Source organism: Tachypleus tridentatus, chromosome 9, assembly GCF_004210375.1.
Source record: "Tachypleus tridentatus isolate NWPU-2018 chromosome 9, ASM421037v1, whole genome shotgun sequence".
Classification (NCBI taxonomy): Eukaryota; Metazoa; Arthropoda; class Merostomata; order Xiphosura; family Limulidae; genus Tachypleus; species Tachypleus tridentatus.
The window spans coordinates 147250535-147267645 of record NC_134833.1 but is presented as its reverse complement, the minus strand read 5'-3'; the positions used below and the strand labels follow the sequence as shown (position 1 = coordinate 147267645).

General features: G+C 31.1%; 1 protein-coding gene across 4 annotated transcripts; it reads left to right on the top strand.

Annotated features, from left to right (window-relative positions):
- Nucleotides 1-3344: 3344 nt before the first annotated feature.
- Nucleotides 3345-11874, top strand: LOC143226620 (uncharacterized). Of its 4 annotated transcripts, none has more exons than XM_076457832.1 (4): nt 3345-3504; nt 7997-8093; nt 10119-10296; nt 11156-11874. In XM_076457832.1, the coding sequence occupies exons 1-4, from the start codon at nt 3487-3489 to the stop codon at nt 11235-11237; spliced, it is 375 nt and encodes a 124-aa protein (XP_076313947.1). In that variant the 5' UTR covers nt 3345-3486; the 3' UTR covers nt 11238-11874. The 4 variants fall into 4 exon arrangements, with proteins under 4 accessions (XP_076313947.1, XP_076313945.1, XP_076313944.1 ...); XM_076457830.1 differs by having other exon boundaries at nt 7997-8099; XM_076457829.1 differs by having other exon boundaries at nt 3353-3510; nt 7997-8099.
- Nucleotides 11875-17111: the final 5237 nt, after the last annotated feature.

Genomic DNA, 17111 nt, shown 5'->3' with positions numbered 1-17111 from the left:
GAATTTCTAGAAATTTCAGCCTGCACAACAATACTGATAATAAATTAATGCTTTCGTACGCACGTATACTGTGCTTACATTCTAGAATTTCAGTGAACAGACAAGAATTTCGCTATACACATTTAACAACAACAGTTATTTGCATTTTAAATAAAAATTTAACTTACAGAAACGCTGATATTTAAACAAATAAATAATAGTAAATCCATTACACTACATAAAGTTTACTTGTGCTCTGCATACCATGGGTATGAAAACCCGGTTTCTAACAGTATAAGTATGCTGAAATACCGCTATGCCACCGAGGGGCTCAACGCTACTATGAATGACTTCACTTGTTACCAATGTATTTATAATTTATGGTAGGTAAATCATTTCCGTCTTCACTGTGTGTCAGAGCATAGCATGAAATAAGACTAGGTTAAGCCAAAGTGGTGTTTACCTAACCATTATAAGACGCCCCCTGTATAACACTCTAGAAGGGTTAACATGTCAGTTTTAATTCTATATATTTTAACTATGATGCTGTCATGTGACTCAAGACATCGATATAAAAAGTTTTTCGCATTTGGCTTCTAAATTTCGCATGACTAACATCATTCACACCTAGAGGTGGAAATGGAATTAATATAAAATAAAACTGATAAAGACCACGACACAACGTTGTTGCGGGACTGTCTTGAAGTTAACAGGCATTGTCACAAAACAAAACAGTAATAAAAACGTATGAACTTTGAGATCACTTAAGTAATTTTGAAATTATACACAATCCCCATAAGTATAATCACTTTAAAAGATAACCTAGTTCTTAAACACACTATTAAAATAACAAGTATTTTGTTCAATATGCCCAAACGTATTGTGTGTGAGCTATTATGTGCGAATATAAAAGTTGCACGTTCTTTTTAATTTTTGCTTTTACACAATAGATACGGGAAAGAATTGTTCAGTTTGTTGAATGGCCAGGTGGTTAAAGTACTCGACTCGTAATCTGAGGGTCGCGGGTTCGCGCTCGAGTCGCGCCAAACATGCTCGCCCTCCCAGCCGTGGGGACGTTATAATGTTATGGTTAGTCCAACTATTCGTTGGTAAAAGAATAGCCTAAGAGCTGGCTGTGGGTGGTGATAACTAGTTACCTTCCTTCTAGTCTTACACTGCTAAATTAGGTATGACTAGCGCAGATAGTCCTCGTGTAGCTTTATTCTTTTACCAACGATTAGTGGGATTGATCGTCACGTTGTAACGTCCTCACAGCTGAATGGGCGAGCCTGCTTGGTGTGACAGGGAATCGAGCGCCTTAACCACCTAGCTATGCCGAGCAACTTCAGTAATAGCAATCCTATTTATAGTTTACTTTAAGCGTTAAGACTACTACCTAAACGTAACATAACGCTTAGCTGAAACACTGGTTATGAAATGCTTAGAACAGCTTGCTTAGCTTCATTGTCAAAATGTTTAAAATCTTCCAGTGTGCACTGAAAACTATTAAAAATACAACAATAAAATTCGATTGTTTGAAAATTGTTATGAAATCAAACAAGCTATTCTTGCACCGAACTGAAATTTGAGAAAACACCAAAAACAAGACACAATTACATACTGACCAAAAGAAATTACTACTCATTTTGTAGAAAATGTATGAGATGGTGAGGAAAATAATATTTATTTTAAATAGTATTTTATAAAGCAATTAATATGTTGATAGATTTTAAAATTTTGTACTTTGTTAATGTTATCCAGCTAAAAAATGCACTTGTTCGTTTTTTATCTTCTTTTTAGAATAAAAACATTAAAGCCAGGCTACATGTTTAATAATCCAGTAGTAAAATATCTTTTACGTTCAAAGTTGTTTTTAAACAAAACAGACACTCTAAGTAAAGCACTAATAGCTGACACATCAACAAGAGCTGTAATATTATCCCCCTTTCCTATCCTGTTTACTTATATTTTACTGATCCCATTTCCACTTCCTTATTTTTTAATATTAATTTTTTCTACCTGTTTGTATAATAAAATTCAGTGTATCTATGTGTGTTACATAACTCTTCCTCATCTGCTAGTCACACTGGCTTCTAAATAATACCAAACAACTCGTCTCGGTCCCGAGGTTTCTCACAAAACCCATAAGTGAACCCAGGTATTTCGCGACAACAATTTTATCAGGATCTCACGAAAGCGGACTACAGATTTGATATTGATTTACATCAGACCACGTAAATAAGTAGGCCTACTAATTACTGTTGGCAATTTGATTAAAGAAATTTATTTTTCATTATGGCATCAATGATAATTAAACTTAAAAAGTGGAAAATAATATGGCAATCCTCGGATATCCAGGTCCCTAAATTTATCGAGTATCCCAACCTTATTGTTAGAGTACACGATTAAAAATTTCTTTTTCTCGTTCTTTAGTGGTAGAAAACAGATAACTAACTTTCATCTTGAAAAATATTTATTATTATTAATAGTAATAATTATTAATGTGGTACAACATACCAATATGAAACTTATTCTACTCGTGCATCAAATGTCTCGTGCGTCATTTAGCTGTGGTACTGGTGCCAGATCAACTCATCAGGGTAAGACGGCAATTGTTTATTTTTATATAATTAATATAAACTCTAGTCTATTTCGTTTGGGTGCAGAAACTCTAGTTGCTTTGCGCCATAACACACCAAACTAACTCTTCCTTTTGATTTGTCTCCCGCTGGTACAAGAGTAAGTCGATGGATTTACAACACTAAAATCAGGGCTCGTTCCCTCGGTGGACTCAGCAGATAGATATGCTATAAGAAAACACACTTTCTGATTTATTGATAGAATTGGTACGTGTGTGAGTGGAGTTGTGTTATCGGTAATTGTGTGAAAGATTTTTGTTTGTTTGGGAATTTCGCACAAAGCTACTCGAGGGCTATCTGTGCTAGCCGTCCCTAATTTAGCAGTGTAAGACTAGAGGGAAGGCAGCTAGTCATCACCACTCACCGCCAACTCTTGGGCTACTCTTTACCAACGAATAGTGGGGTTGACCGTCACATTATACACCCCACGGCTGGGAGGGCGAGCATGTTTAGCGCGACGCGGGCGCGAACCCGCGACCCTCGAATTACCAGTCGCACGCCTTTTGGGTGAAAGAAGCGTTCATAAATAGCATGTTAGTATGTTTGAAGTCGTTTTATTGTTAATTTTATAACATTATTAAATATGACACGGATAATTAGAGATTGCAGATAATATTTCAAGCATTAAATCTGTTCTGTAAATTGGACTATAGGCCTACAGGCTCGCCAGTTAATTAATAATATTAAATTAGATTTACTACACAACTATTAGTAATGAATTGCAAAGCGTAAGGGGGAGCCACAAGTAGTGCCTATCGGTGTCATTTTATGTGAATTGTTTCATTGGAACTGTTTATGTTATCTTGGAAAATGTTACAAGAGCAAGCAAATGAAATAAGGCTGAAAGTAACAGTGTAAACAAACAAATATGAGTGATTTATCGGCTGTAAGTGTGAGTAACTGGTGTCTAGCAGGTTCACATGCCTTGGTTCAAATATAAATTCTAATAAAGTACTGTTTCAGTATTTAAAAAAATACTGACGTATAAGAAACTTAGTTATATCAAATAATATGTGAAATCATTAAACGCGAAAACTGAAAAAGAAGATAATGAGAAATATGTATAAGAAATAATTCAACAGGTTCTTTGTACCAGTAGTGACTATTACTGATTACAATAGAAATAAGTATAGCTTTTGACATGTAGCCTCATTGTGCTTATAGGTTTAAAATAATGTTAAGTCAAAACCTAATTAGTTTATAATGCATCGCTTATCTTTAGAATTCAGAGCTACCGAGAATCATGTTAGAGACTTGCATTTCACTTTTAGCTTGAGCCTATTGATATACACATTAATAACAAATCTCACGTTTTGGTCAAATTAGCATCTTTCTATAATACATTGTGGTTGAATAACTGGCTGATTCCAGGTAAGTATGTTGGGAGTGTACCAAATTTCACTCGTTTTCTATACTGATAGAGAATACAACTAACTGTCTTCAGTGGTCACAGAATTGTACTGCATGCTAAAATTTAACTTTTGTATAAGTCTCACTCAAACAAATTCCCAAAAGCCTGAAAACATCCCCTGCTAATGTTCAGCTTCAAGTCTAGTATTTGTAAGATCATTCGAGGGTTAATTCCCATTGGTTCACACAGTGTAGGTAACTTTTGTTCTTTGTACTGAACAAACAAGGATTTTGAGAATGCTTATATGTTATATACAAATTGGGAAAAGACTCAGCTTTTAGTATATATGTATTTTACTGGAGTTCTGTTTTTCTAAACATTCTGTGGATTCTATTAGAAAACAGATGAACAAAATGGTTGTATGTAAAATATTTTCTTAAATATTTAAAATTTGTATTTCTTACCTATTAGTGAATTCTTTCAAAGGTTTTGAGTGACAAACTGGAACACTGGTTAAAAAGAACTGGCTTACAGTTTTAAGACAGAAAGTCAAGATTCTGTTGTTTATATGTGTGGATAATTACCTTTGATTGGCTTCTAATTTCTCAAACCCTTAACAAAACCTCTGTAAACATGTCTTATTTATTGGCTTAAGGAATTTTCAGTATCTTAGCAACTCTTTTATTGCAAGTGCCTTTGGTTCAAATATACTATGTAACACAAATTTTGTTCCTGGATAGTTTGTGTTATTTCTTAATTGCTTATTTCAAACTTTGCTTTTGTGACCTGGATAATGAAATTTAGAAATTAACCTATTTTCTGTATAACAACAGGCAAATTTGCACATTTTCATTTACATAAGGTCTGAATAAAACAACATATGAATCAAGATTTACATGTATTTATACTAAAGTTATACAGAAATGAGCAAAACTGTTTAGAAGTGAGTAGTTTTTCGAGATTTGTGACTGTAATGTAAATCACTTTCCTGTATCAGCCCCAAAATATAGTCTCACATCGTGTTTTCGTTACATGCTCTCAGGCCACAAAAGCAAAGTTTGAAGAGAAAAATAGGTCTTTTCCATTTACTTTAAGCATAAGCAATTGGGAAATAACACTTTCTGTCCAGGAACAAGAAAAAGTAAAAATTTTGTTACATAGTGTTATAAAGGTATTACTTTCAGCTTTTCATATTTTCTTAATTTTATATTAAAAAGTAGTTTCATAGAAACACATTTATATCTGTTGAAACCTTCTTGATAAAATATATTGTATGTTTTTGAAATAATGTAATTTGATGATATTGTAACTTTGTATCATTTTTTGGCCCATCAAGGGAGTCCCTTGCAATTCCCAGCAATAACCACCCCTTACTATTATTATTCTGACTTGACCTGACCACCCAAAGCCCTAATATCATAAGCAAATTTAAGTAATTCATTGACCATTTCTTCATCTGTGCCACTGATGATGAGCAAAATTGTTTCACACTGCATACAGAAGTATTCCACTTGCTACGTTAATCCAGTTTGATTGAACTCCATTTACAACAATCCTCTGCTTTTTTTCCATCCAATGAGTCAGTTTGCCTCCCACACCAAAAGAGTTTATTGTTTTATTTTTAACAAGCTTTTCATGTACAAACTGTTAAATGCTTTCTGAAATTCTGGATACACCAAATCCATACCTTGCAAATAATAATAATGTCAACAGACTAGTAAGGCAAGACTTTCTTCCATTGAATCCAGTAAAATTTTACATTTCATAGAAAACTTTGCAAACCATGTTTTTATCAGAGTTTCAAAAACATTTCCACCACTGATGTAAAATTAACAAGTAATAAAAAATATTTAAAAAAAATATCTGAGTTAGTAATAGCAGTGATAAAATATAGAAACATGGAAACACAGAACCATATAAAACATTTCCTATGTTACCAGCCAAATCATTCCAAGAATAATATATATTTACAGTTGAATGTTGAATTCCTGTCAGTTGCTTGAATTCAGGTTTGAATAAAAGCATTTAAACTGGACAATTCTATACAATCTTACAGTAGCTAATAACCATGATCTTGTAAGATTGACTCTGTACTTACTTTTATGTGTTTATCCTAACCTTGTTTTGTACTTGTTTGACATTGGTATCCTTACATCATACTTAATTATTGCAAAACATATTTTATAACTCATTTCTCTTCTTTTTTTTTTAACAATTTATTTTAAATAGGAAGATAAGTGAGCATTTGTTTTATTTCTATAATTCAATTGTAATATATATTGTTAATATGATAATCATTCCTCTAATTTTGAATTACATTAGAAGCCAGTGAAGCTGGAATGATTTCTCCAGCATGGTACAAATACCTTGGAGAGCTGGATTGATATTAAGGGGATAGTTACAGAATCCATGCCTAATAACTTTACTCCATGCACATATAATTGACTCCACCACATATTAGGGTCATGCCAAATAATAGGGAACATGTCAGACGCATCCCAAACCATGAAGTATAATGCCATGCATATCCACACAGCTGTCATATAGATTGCTATATAATGTTTGATTATTAAGAAACTTATATTTTAAAACTCAAATTTCAATAATATGTATACAGATTTGTATGTTGTGTAAATATTTGGACTCTTCGATACCTTTAATATTAATTTGGATTATTCTTTTTTTCTTTCTCTATTTTTACAGAAATTGTTTTGGCAGATATCATGTTTGTGCAATGAAAAGTTACAAATGGTTGTTATGTAAGAACGGTTTGTGTTGTTATCCAGTGTCTAGAAATGAAACTGTTTTTTATGAAACATGGAAATAACACATTCATAAACTAAACACACTGCCAAGTAATAGTTTTTCTTTTAATTATTTCCCTGTAAGGATACATGTGGTAGAAGAACAGAATAACATTACTGTTTTTTTGAAACTGTGAAATGCTTGATAATGTAGTTAGGTTCTCAAATAAGGCTATAAATCAACTTTAGCATCACAGAGTAATAGCATGAATGAGGTGACTATTTTTTATGTAGGCCCATCCATACGTACTGTGAATAATGATAGCCCGTTTCTACATGCTCTTAAACTACTTTTCTGTTGTACTAAAGCCATTGCAAAAACTTCACTCATTTTTGTGCTAATTTGGAGGAAGGAAAGAGAAAGAACATTTTGGTTCTTTTGTTGGTTCCCAGTTCTCCACTCCAGTAACACTGAAAAGTTTCACTGTTTGTGAGACTCTTGATGCTTAAATAAGAACTTCCTTTCACAATCTCCCACCCTTCCTTACCCCCTGGGCCCGGCATGATCATGTGGTTACGGCACTCGACTCATGGACTGAAGATAATGGGTTCAAATCCCCGTTATCCCAAACGTGCTCACCTTTTCGGCTGTGGGGGCATTATAATGTGCAGTCAATCACACTATTCATTGGTAAATGAATAGCCCAAGAGTTGTCAGTGGATGGTGATGACTAGCTGCCTTCCCTCTAGTCTTACACTACTAAATTAGGAATGGCTAGTGCAGATAGCCCTCATGTAGCTTTGGCAACAAAGTTCAAAACAAAACCAAATCCTCCCCACTAAGAGCTGGTGTTAGAGACTGGGATGGTATTAATCTTGAAAAAGTGATAACATTATCTGAATGAGATGCTTATATGCAGTAACTGACAGAGAGTGCATCGACGTAAGCGAAGAGTGTCGTTAACAAACTGCCAAAGACAATTAAGTGGAGTTTAAAAGACTGGAATGAGTGTAAAACTAATGTGTGTGTTTTTAACTTTAGTTATTATTCAGAGGTTTTTAAAACCAAATTCATTATGATATTAAAATATAATTGTTTTTGAATGAAATAGGTGGTGACTAATCTGTTTTATTAACCATTGTTTAGTATTTCATATATTACATCAAAATGTCCTTTTAACTTTTTTTTTCTTCTAATAAACATAATTTTTTAAACTTTCTGTGAAATGTCTTAATTGTAGAATCCTGTTACAAGTTTCAGTTTTGTTCTGTCTTTAAATTAGACTCCAGGTTTTTCTGAGTGGGATGAATTTACCAAAAGTCTCCAGTCCCATAGTGTAGAAGAAGTACTAGGCATTGAAAGTCATGGCGACACTCAAGGTTTGTGTAAGTTACAAATATATAAATTATAATTGTTACTTTCATTGAAAGTCATGGTGACACTCAAGGTTTGTGTAAGTTACAAATATATAAATTATAATTGTTACTTTCATTGAAAGTCATGGTGACACTCAAGGTTTGTGTAAGTTACAAATATATAAATTATAATTGTTACTTTCATTGAAAGTCATGGTGACACTCAAGGTTTGTGTAAGTTACAAATATATAAATTATAATTGTTACTTTCATTGAAAGTCATGGCGACACTCAAGGTTTGTGTAAGTTACAAATATATAAATTATAATTGTTACTTTCATTGAAAGTCATGGTGACACTCAAGGTTTGTGTAAGTTACAAATATATAAATTATAATTGTTACTTTCATTGAAAGTCATGGTGACACTCAAGGTTTGTGTAAGTTACAAATATATAAATTATAATTGTTACTTTCATTGAAAGTCATGGTGACACTCAAGGTTTGTGTAAGTTACAAATATATAAATTATAATTGTTACTTTCATTGAAAGTCATGGCGACACTCAAGGTTTGTGTAAGTTACAAATATATAAATTATAATTGTTACTTTCATTGAAAGTCATGGCGACACTCAAGGTTTGTGTAAGTTACAAGTATATAAATTATAATTGTTACTTTCATTGAAAGTCATGGCGACACTCGAGGTTTTTGTAAGTTACAAATATATAAATTATAATTGTTACTTTCATTGAAAGTCATGGTGACACTCAAGGTTTGTGTAAGTTACAAATATATAAATTATAATTGTTACTTTCATTGAAAGTCATGGTGACACTCAAGGTTTGTGTAAGTTACAAATATATAAATTATAATTGTTACTTTCATTGAAAGTCATGGTGACACTCGAGATTTGTGTAAGTTACAAATATATAAATTATAATTGTTACTTTCATTGAAAGTCATGGTGACACTAGAGGTTTGTGTAAGTTACAAATATATAAATTATAATTGTTACTTTCATTGAAAGTCATGGCGACACTTTCGAGGTTTGTGTAAGTTACAAATATATAAATTATAATTGTTACTTTCATTGAAAGTCATGGTGACACTCGAGGTTTGTGTAAGTTACAAATATATAAATTATAATTGTTACTTTCATTGAAAGTCATGGTGACACTCGAGATTTGTGTAAGTTACAAATATATAAATTATAATTGTTACTTTCATTGAAAGTCATGGTGACACTCGAGGTTTGTGTAAGTTACAAATATATAAATTATAATTGTTACTTTCATTGAAAGTCATGGCGACACTCGAGGTTTGTGTAAGTTACAAATATATAAATTATAATTGTTACTTTCATTGAAATTCATGGTGACACTCGAGGTTTGTGTAAGTTACAAATATATAAATTATAATTGTTACTTTCATTCCCATTATTGTATATAGAAAAGTAGATATAACAAGTGTCATTAGTTTTATTTCAATTTATTATTTATCATAATAGTTTTGTTACAAAGATTGATTTGTATTGTTCTGGGACTAATATAAATTTACTTAGCTGGTTGAACCTTGTAACATATTATTGGGATTATGGCCGAAAATGTTGTTAATAGGGCAAGTAAGCAGCTGATGAAACAGTTGAATATGAGAAGAGTATGTTTAATTAGCTACACTGATTGCTGGCTTGATGTTTAGTTTCATTAAAAGTACATAGCCTACTCTAATTTGAAGGTAACATTAAATAGATATTAAGTTGTCTTAGATATCTTGTTACTGAAGAGAATTAACAGAATATTAATGAACTTGTTTAAGATCCACTGACATTTTTGCAAACCAGTTTGAATTTTATAAAAAAGAAATGTGTTTGTGTGTATGTCTGTTTCAAAAAATAATTTATTTTCTAAAGTAAATGTATCTTTTTGTTAATCAGTATTGTTGTGGGTTAAATGAAACATTTGATAAGTTATTTGTTTCACATGACTTGTAAGATAAGGTGTAAACATGATGTTTCTCTAATTATTATCTGATTAATTACATACTTTTCAGATAGTACAGGTGAAGAAAAGAGCCCTACAGTTGGTGTCAAGGTGGAAGATACAATGCTTAACTTCATCTACAGTGATAAAATATGTGGATTAGAACCAGAAGAAGGTACTTCACTGTTCTCAACCAAACCCATGGTAGCATGGCCTGTTGTCCCATTAGAAGACATACTACAACCAATGTGAGAATGTGTTAACCTGTAGAATACAGCATTAAAAAAAAACTAATTACAACACTTCATTAGTGTTGGAATGTATTTGGTTTTCTTGTGGCACAAGTTGTATGTTTTTGTACACTTAACACAATTATCGTAATCGGGGTTATTTAACATAAAGTTTTGTTTAGGCTGGAAGAAGTCATTTTAATAAGTTAAACCTTCTTCTGATCTTAAGAAAGCTACACCAATTATTATTATTTTTTGATTTTATAAAATGTGAATCTTTTATTAATGGCTAACTTTTATAAAGATATTTTAAATTCTGTTCCAATATTAAATAAAAGTTAATCTGAAAGTCTAATCAAATATGCAGTAAATGTTTAAAACACAATTATTGTTTTAGGTCTTGAGTTATATACTTTAGTCAGATTTGAATGAATGTAGTGTTATGTTAGTGCTTTATTAATCAGTTCTGAGAAAGAGTTCAGTGACATATGCCACATTTGTGTAATCAGTTCTGAGAAAGAGTTCAGTGCCATATGCCACATTTGTGTAATCAGTTGTGACAGAATGTTACGAATGTTTCACATTTTATATGAATTTGCCACAAAATGCTCCATTAACACGAGTAGTAAAACAATTTAATCGTCTTGTTAACACAATGTGATATTTTCATAGCTTATTGTTTATGTTTTGTGGAATGACTCATTAATGAATATTTCTATAAGTTCTATAATTCTGTGAACCACCAGTTACTTTAATTAAATGAGATGTTTGGAGAAGGGTGCTTTAAACCTTATTGAGGTCAGGATATTATATGAAGAACATTTGGTTAGCAAAACAAACATCTTAAGGCTCTGTAAAATAGTTTGTTTTTCCATAGGTTTTTGGATCTCAGTTGTCCTACAGAGAGTGAACCATCTGATGGTAACACTGAAGAAAGGAAACCAGAACCAACTGTGTAAAAATAGGAGAATATGTAGACATTTTTTTGCAATAATTCAAAAATATTTGTGAAAACGTTTCAATTGAAATATTTAGTAAAGAACATCAGAAGTACGTAAAAAAATAATGCTGATAAAACACAAGAAAATGTGGGAAAAAATCAGTTTTTCATTAATATAATTCCATTAAGAAAATATTAAAATACAGACTGAAATATGCAAGATGATAAGTTCTTATGTACTAAATACTTTAGAGACAGCATGAGTCAGTTAAGAAGTCTATAACGCTGGTAAAACATGATATCATGATGAAACTTTGTAGAATGAACAGCAACTGCATGATGTGGAGACACAAGTGTGAAGGATGATGTTCCGAAATTCTTCTGCCTTTTCTCTTTCATCTTCTACACTTGTGTCTCCACAACATTCAGTTGCTGTCCATTTTACAAAGTTTCATCATGAATATTTGCCTAAACTATCCATCAAAGAACATGGTTTCCATTTTAACTGAAAGAAATATTTCAAATCAATTTATGAATGTATGGCATTTTAAAACATAATCTGATACTTCAGCTAAGTTGGAACATGAGTTCCTCTAGAAAATAGAAAACTAGTTGGCTTACATGATGAATTACCAAATAAAATATTTCTAGCTTTTTCCTTTTCGTTTCTTTGATATTTGCATTGTATTTATTTAGCTCATTACATAATTTTTCAAAACATATGCAAATGCAAATTTTGAACAAATTGTATTTGAATTTATTTTTCACATAACTTTTAAGATATTCAGCACAAACTGTTAAAGTACACATGTTTGAACACAATTTTTACTCAATTTACCATACTGTTTTATTGAGATGTATGAAGCAAATGAAGACTGTGTTTAACAGTATGCAATAAATATGTGAAATGAGACAGTCCCCATCTCAAAATACAAGAACATTTTACTGTACAAAGACAAAATACTGTGAGACTGGAACCAGTCTTATACACTATGTTTTGAAGTTTTACTGCCTCGTCATCGAGTTAACTTTGTACAAGTTAAGACCTGTATACAATTTCAGAAATTGTATGATAAAATTTACTTACAATTAGTTTAAAGAATTTCATGCTATTTATTAACAATATTTTCCTCTGGTCCTATATCCTTATTTAATACTTTAAAATTACTTTCATTACACTTGATTATATGACTAGATTCACAAATATTATCATTACACTATGTAACACAGATTTTGTTTCTGGATAGTATGCGTTATTTCTTAGTTGCTTATGTTGTAAAAGTACAGAAAATAGCCATTATTCCTTTCAAACTTTGCTTCTGTGACCTGGATAATGAAATTTAGAAATTAACCTATTTTCTTTGTAAAAACGGGCAAATTTGCACATTTTCATTTACATAAGGCCTGAATAACACAACATATTATTCAAGATTTACATGTATGTATACTAACGTTATACAGAAATGAGCAAAACTGTTTAGAAGTGAGTAGTTTTTCGAGATTCACGACTGTAATGTAAATCACCTTCACGTATCAGCCCATAATTATAGTCTCCCATCATGTTTTCATTATATGCTTCCAGGTCACAAAAGCAAAGTTTGAAGTTAAAAACAGGTCTTTTCCATTTACCTTAAGCATAAGCAATTGGGAAATAACACTTTCTGTCTAGGAACAATAAAAGTAAAAATGTTGTTACATGTGTTATTGATGTTTGTACTAAAACAACAGTTTTCTTCCCCTACTGAATCAAATCTTTCATTTCAATATGTGTTCAGGTAAAGGTGAGATCTTTGTGTTAAATTTTCTAACATTTCTTTATTAGGTATTTTGAATTTCTTCTAGTTTTGCTTATGCATATATTTCTACATTTACATGTTAGTTTCTCAGAGTTGACTGAGTTCTTTAAGTAATTAAACTAAGACTAGTGTTAGCTCTGTAATGTTACTATAATATTTTTATAATACTTCTCATTTTAATTAAGTCATTCTTCATTTAATATAACTAAGGATCAGTTGTGACTTAGTGTTTAGTTATAGGTCAGAGATTTGTGGTTTGAGCTGTGATGCTTTTAAACATGTTTCAGCTATGTTATAAAATCAATTTAAAGAGTTACATGAAGCTACTATCTAGCTGCCTTCAGTTTTGTCACTTTTGAAAGTTGTAGACGTGATTCCCAGGCATCTCGGACCAAACTGTTTCACACAGGAACACATGAGATTCTGCTCTGATGGAATACCAAATACCAAAAAATTTAACCTGTAATGGGCACTAATGAACAGACATTTATTTATTTTTAAAAATATCAAGGTTTATTAGTAGCCAACTGAAGGACATTTATATGAGAATAAGAAATGAGTTAGAGGCTTTTTAAATTAATACCATGCAGCATTTATTAATATAGAAAAGAACTTTACTTACTACAAAAACTTTGTCACCATTAAACTTTTCTAACCTTTCTACCTTTAAATAGTTAAAAGAACTTTTACCTAGACGTAAAACTGTGACAAGTAAAACTGTACTTGCCTGGTAGCTAAGATTTGAGGGTGTGGCTGGATGATAACTCTTTCTGGTGCAGGTTGGACAGCTTATAGAACTGTCCAATATGTATTTAATTCATATCTCTGCCACTAAGATCTATCCAGCTCTTATGCAGAATTTGTCTTTCTTGTAGGTATGCAGAACATGACTGTCAGTCACTTAACAATCAAAACTCAGGTAAAAGATGATGCACAAAAGCTCTTGTTATCATGACAACAATAGTTCAACATCACTGATATGTACAATTCTCAGATTCTCTTGAGTGTGAAAGTTCCCTTTATTCTGACCTTAGGTCATCACTTGTCTCACACTTTAAGATTTTTATGAACTCATTACTATTCACAGCTTAACAGTCTGTTAATTTTCTAGACAGCTACTCAGACCTCATCTCATAATTTACTTTAAACTTGATATCAGACTTGTTAGTGTATACGAGGTAATTAATAGTCAGTCATTAATTATTCTGACAGTTTGATAGTTCTTTCTGTGTTCTGTTGAACAGGATTTACAACTTGAAACAAACATCTCCATTCAGTCAGGCATCAAAATGATGTCCTTATAATGAAATAAATTTGTATACACGTGTGATTGCTTAGTTTTCATAACTATGTTTGTGAATTAGCCATGCACTAGTGTGACATCTCCACAAGTAAGAATAAAATGTTACAAACACGTTTGATTAATAATTTTGTGACCTTACTTTTATAACTACTGTCTATCAACTGAGTGAGTTCATAATGAAGGTATTAAAAAACATTCTCCCAACATATTTTCAGTTGATATGTTTAGTAACTTTTAAATAAAATTATGTTTGGTATATTTATATTATTAACTTTAACCTTCTGTTGCTATGTGTACTTGTTTCAAACCATAGGTAGCTTCTTCCCAGACATAGGAATTGTGCTCTAAAGTTAGTGACTCTTGTCTAATACTGTGTAATAATAACAACTGTAAGCCAAACATGTTAATAAACAAGTTCCTTGATGATGAGAAACCCACTTGAAGTCAAAATATATCAGAACAGCTGGTGTGGCTATTCACACTTTTACTGATAAAGCAGAGAACAACATTTTGACCTTCCTAGGTCATCTTCAGGTTAAAAAAGAGAGAGTTTGCAACTCTTTGTAAACCTGACGATGACCTATGAAGGTTGAAATGTTGTCTCTGCTTTATTAGTAAAAGTGTTAATACCCATACCAGCTGTTCTTCTCAGATATATTAATGAGCAATCTGTAGTGTAAACTTTGAATTATAGTCCAGATTTTGTAAAATAAAACACTATAGAACTTAATTCCAACAGTTAATATGTAGGATCATCACTATTAATATATTCAGCTTCAGTGTTTTTATATGTCCACCTTAGGCCAAAACTTACATTATGCTGGTAACTAGAGAAATAAAACACAAATGTAATATTCTGTTTCAAACAAAAAATTCAAGTTAGTGAAAGATGTGAATGTTTAAAGTTCAAAAGTAAATAAAATACATTCAATTGTTCATGTTGATTATTGTAAATTCCATGTATGTCCCCCTGTTTGTACCAATTATCATTGTAAATAACAAGTACGTCACACTGTATCAATTATTGTAAATAACAAGTACATCACACTGTCACAGTTATTATTGTAAATAACAAGTATGTCACACTGTTTGTATCAGTTATTATTGTAAATAACAAGTACATCACACTGTCACAGTTATTATTGTAAATAACAAGTACATCACACCGTGTCAGTTATTATTGTAAATAACAAGTATGTCACACTGTTTGTATCAGTTATTATTGTAAATAACAAGTACATCACACTGTCACAGTTATTATTGTAAATAAAATACATCACACAAGTACATCACACTGTATCAGTTATTATTGTAAACAACAAGTATCAGTTATAATTGTAAATAACAAGTATTTCACACTGTTTGTATCACACATCACACTGTATCAGTTATTATTGTAAATAACAAGTACATCACACTGTTTGTTATTATTATTGTAAATAACAACTGTATCGTAAATAACAAGTATTTCACACTGTTTGTATCAGTTATTATTGTAAATAACAAGTACATCACACTGTTTGTATCAGTTATTATTGTAAATAACAAGTACATCACACTGTTTGTATCAGTTATTATTGTAAATAACAAGTACATCACACTGTATCAGTTATTATTGTAAATAACAAGTACATCACACTGTATCAGTTATTATTGTACAACAACAACAGGTACATCACACTGTTTGTATCAGTTATTATTGTAAATAACAAGTATGTCACACTGTTTGTATCAGTTATTATTGTAAATAACAAGTATGTCACACTGTTTGTATCAGTTATTATTGTAAATAACAGTAGTCACACATCAGTTATTATTGTAAACACAAGTACATCACACTGTATCAGTTATTATTGTAAATAACAAGTATTTCACACTGTTTGTATCAGTTATTATTGTAAATAACAAGTACACACTGTGTATCAGTTATTATTGTAAATAAATCACACTGTATCAATTGTAAATGTACATCACACTGTATCAGTTATTATTGTAAATAACAAGTACATCACACTGTTTGTATCAGTTATTATTGTAAATAACAAGTACATCACACTGTATCAGTTATTATTGTAAATAACAAGTACATCACACTGTATCAGTTATTATTGTAAACAACAGGTACATCACACTGTTTGTATCAGTTATTATTGTAAACAACAAGTATGTCACACTGTTTGTATCAGTTATTATTGTAAATAACAAGTATGTCACACTGTTTGTATCAGTTATTATTGTAAATAACAAGTATGTCACACTGTTTGTATCAGTTATTATTGTAAATAACAAGTACATCACACTGTATCAGTTATTATTGTAAACAACAAGTATTTCACACTGTTTGTATCAGTTATTATTGTAAATAACAAAATCACACCGTAATCACACTGTATCAGTTATTATTGTAAACAACAAGTATGTCACACTGTTTGTATCAGTTATTATTGTAAATAACAAGTAAATCACAGTACATCACACTGTTTGTATCAGTTATTATTGTAAATAACAAGTACATCACACTGTATCAGTTATTATTGTAAATAACACAGTATCATCACACACACTGTTTGTATCAGTTATTATTGTAAATAACAAGTACATCACACTGTATCAGTTATTATTGTAAACAACAAGTATTTCACACTGTTTGTATCAGTTATTATTGTAAATAACAAGTACGTCACACCGTGTCAGTTATTATTGTAAATAACAAGTACGTCACACTGCATCAGTTATTATTGTAAATAACAAGTACATCACACTGTTTGTATCAGTTATTATTGTAAATAACAAG